The sequence below is a fragment of the Phytophthora parasitica genome (genome assembly GCF_000247585.1).
Source record: "Phytophthora parasitica INRA-310 unplaced genomic scaffold supercont2.13, whole genome shotgun sequence".
NCBI classification, from domain to species: Eukaryota; Oomycota; class Peronosporomycetes; order Peronosporales; family Peronosporaceae; genus Phytophthora; species Phytophthora nicotianae.
The window spans coordinates 615,632-617,948 of NW_008648999.1; the positions used below are offsets into that span (position 1 = coordinate 615,632).

Consider the following 2,317-nt stretch of genomic DNA (forward strand, 5'->3'; position numbering starts at 1 on the left):
GCGAGTTGCAACGGGGTTATAGTGTTCATGAATCCTGGATCAGGGATCACCAACGGGTCAGCTCCATGTAGCAATAACTCTCGAGCGATCTCGACGTGTTCAGCCAGAAAAAGTGGCGGTATCCGGTTAGACCTGAACGAAGCTTGAGCGAGTGTACCGGGTGGTACCCTTCGTTCCAATAACCAGCGAACTGTAGTCAATTGTCCCGTTGCCACTGCACAATGTAGCGGTGTCAAGAGACTTGTATGGAAGATCGAGTCGGCCGATTCGGCGTCGCTACCCTCCGGTCTCTTGACTATAAGTTGGATAAAATGCCAGAATAATCCTCCAGTGGATATAACGACGCGTTGTACTTTATCCAGCGCTGTCAAGTCGAATCCGTACTCCTCCAACAGCTCCAACCCACGGATATTCCCGAGTCCTGCTGCAATATGCACTGGATTTTCGGTCGATCGTGAAAAGAACTTCCATCGGATTTTCGGAGTCGTATAAAATTTGCGAGGGAATCCAACCTCACTTTTCATCAATCCTCTTTCCTTGGCGTACTCGAGAATCTCTCGCATTTCATGCACATCTCCTCGTCTTGTGGCGTGGTACAGTCGCGTACGGATAACATCCAACATCTTCTTGGTCGAGTCCAGCTTTTTATCCGCCCGTAAATCCACGTATTTCCTTAAGTCTCCAGTCTGATCGTTCTCTGCAAACGCTCCTAACTGCATCTTGATATGCTCACGATACCGTGCGAAATAATACAATACGGTAAATAATCCAAAGTAGCAGAACGCAGCGCCTATCGTGAATATCTGGGTGGCTACACTTCCGCACGAGTTAAGCGCGCCGATAAACAATACGTAGAGGAAATACAGCACCAGTCCGATATCGAAGAACAGCATAAACACCGCCAACACCTCGCATAGCTGGAAGACGAAGCAGCGTCGGATAGTGGCCACACTAACAGACTCAGGCTCTTCCTCTAACGTTTCGTCATTGTCACTACCATCACTCTTATTTAGGGGCTTTCGAGAGTTTAAAGCGCTCCGTTTAAAGGGTTCAAACGCTCGAATACCCGACCCTGGTAGCGATAGGATAATGGCGGCCGGGAGCGTCTGGTAGATGAGGTAGGAGAACGCCGCTAGCGAGTTACAGTCGTCGTATTCGTCCGAGTCCTTGTTATCGTTTAGCCACGTATCGACGAACGCAGTGTGGAAGATGACACCAACCGCTAAACCGGCGGATAGCAGCATACCGGACCGCATAAGTCGACGCGCGAAGAAGGAATTGTTGAGAAACCGGATGAAAAGCCAGTGTTTTGGTACATCTGCGAGTTTGCCGTGTAATTCTTCCATGTTGGCCTGGTGTCTCCGCTTCATTTCCAGCCATATTGGTCGATCGGTTGGCGACTGTGCGATGTGGTATGACGAGTGTGACGTGACGCTGGAGTTGTCGTCTACAACGAGCGGAGAGCGACGAATTCGTCGAGAGGACGTGACGACGGGCTCAACCGGTTCACGCGCAGCTCCGTGGCCGCCGGAATGAGGACGTCGACTGGTGTCGGTGGCGATAATTGCCTCGGTCATTTAGCAGACAAGTATGTAAGTGGATCACGCGGTGGACTACGGCGGCAGATGGAGCGTGTAGACAGCAAATCGCACATGCTTTTGGTCCTTATGGAGGTACGACGTTGAAGCGAGGATAGGATGAAGAGAAGAGGATAGTTAAGCAGAATTGATAAAGTCCTTGAAACGAGGATTGGCAGAAAGGATTACGTCTCCGATTTGACGGATTGTGCCGCTTTTGACCCGCAAGCAGCCAAATGTTGATGAACAGGGCTGAGACGGCTGAGGTGGCGTCGTTGGCGTTGGCGAGCGGGAGTGAACCATGTCTGCTGTTTGAGTCACGGTTCCCTCAAGCGCCAGACTGCCGGGGCTCCACGATGCTCGCCTCGCTGTGGTTAGGAAAGGTGTCCGAAGGGGTTCAGTGGTGTTAGGACAGTGTGCAGGGAAGGATAAACCTAGAACATTCAGGCTAGTATTCAGTCTAACGCGGGCAGGGATCGTTTAGTTTTGCCTGTGCTATTCGTGTGCAACAATGGCAAGCACTTGGAAGCTTGTTCACAAGCTCGCTTACCTTTTCCACTTGTTCTTGAGTCAACGGTGACTAATTGAGGTGCCGAAGCCTAAATGCCTTCACATGTGTGTTTCATAATTAAGTGATAGCTTCATGCTGGTTTCGACAGCAAAGCGATCGACATTAGCAGGTCATATCCCAAGACTAAGAACTTCCTACATGAATCAAGTTGTGTGATATAATATACACT

The 2,317-nt window shown here is 50.2% G+C and overlaps 1 protein-coding gene across 1 annotated transcript; it reads right to left on the minus strand.

Annotated features, from left to right (window-relative positions):
* Positions 1-25: 25 nt before the first annotated feature.
* Positions 26-1,638, minus strand: PPTG_07863 (hypothetical protein; the record flags this gene model as incomplete). The annotated part of the gene is made up of 2 exons (XM_008902241.1): positions 168-1,638; positions 26-34 (listed from the first exon to the last, which is right to left on the minus strand). The coding sequence occupies exons 1-2, from the start codon at positions 1,575-1,577 to the stop codon at positions 26-28; spliced, it is 1,419 nt and encodes a 472-aa protein (XP_008900489.1). The 5' UTR covers positions 1,578-1,638.
* Between the last annotated feature and the right edge of the window lie 679 nt (positions 1,639-2,317).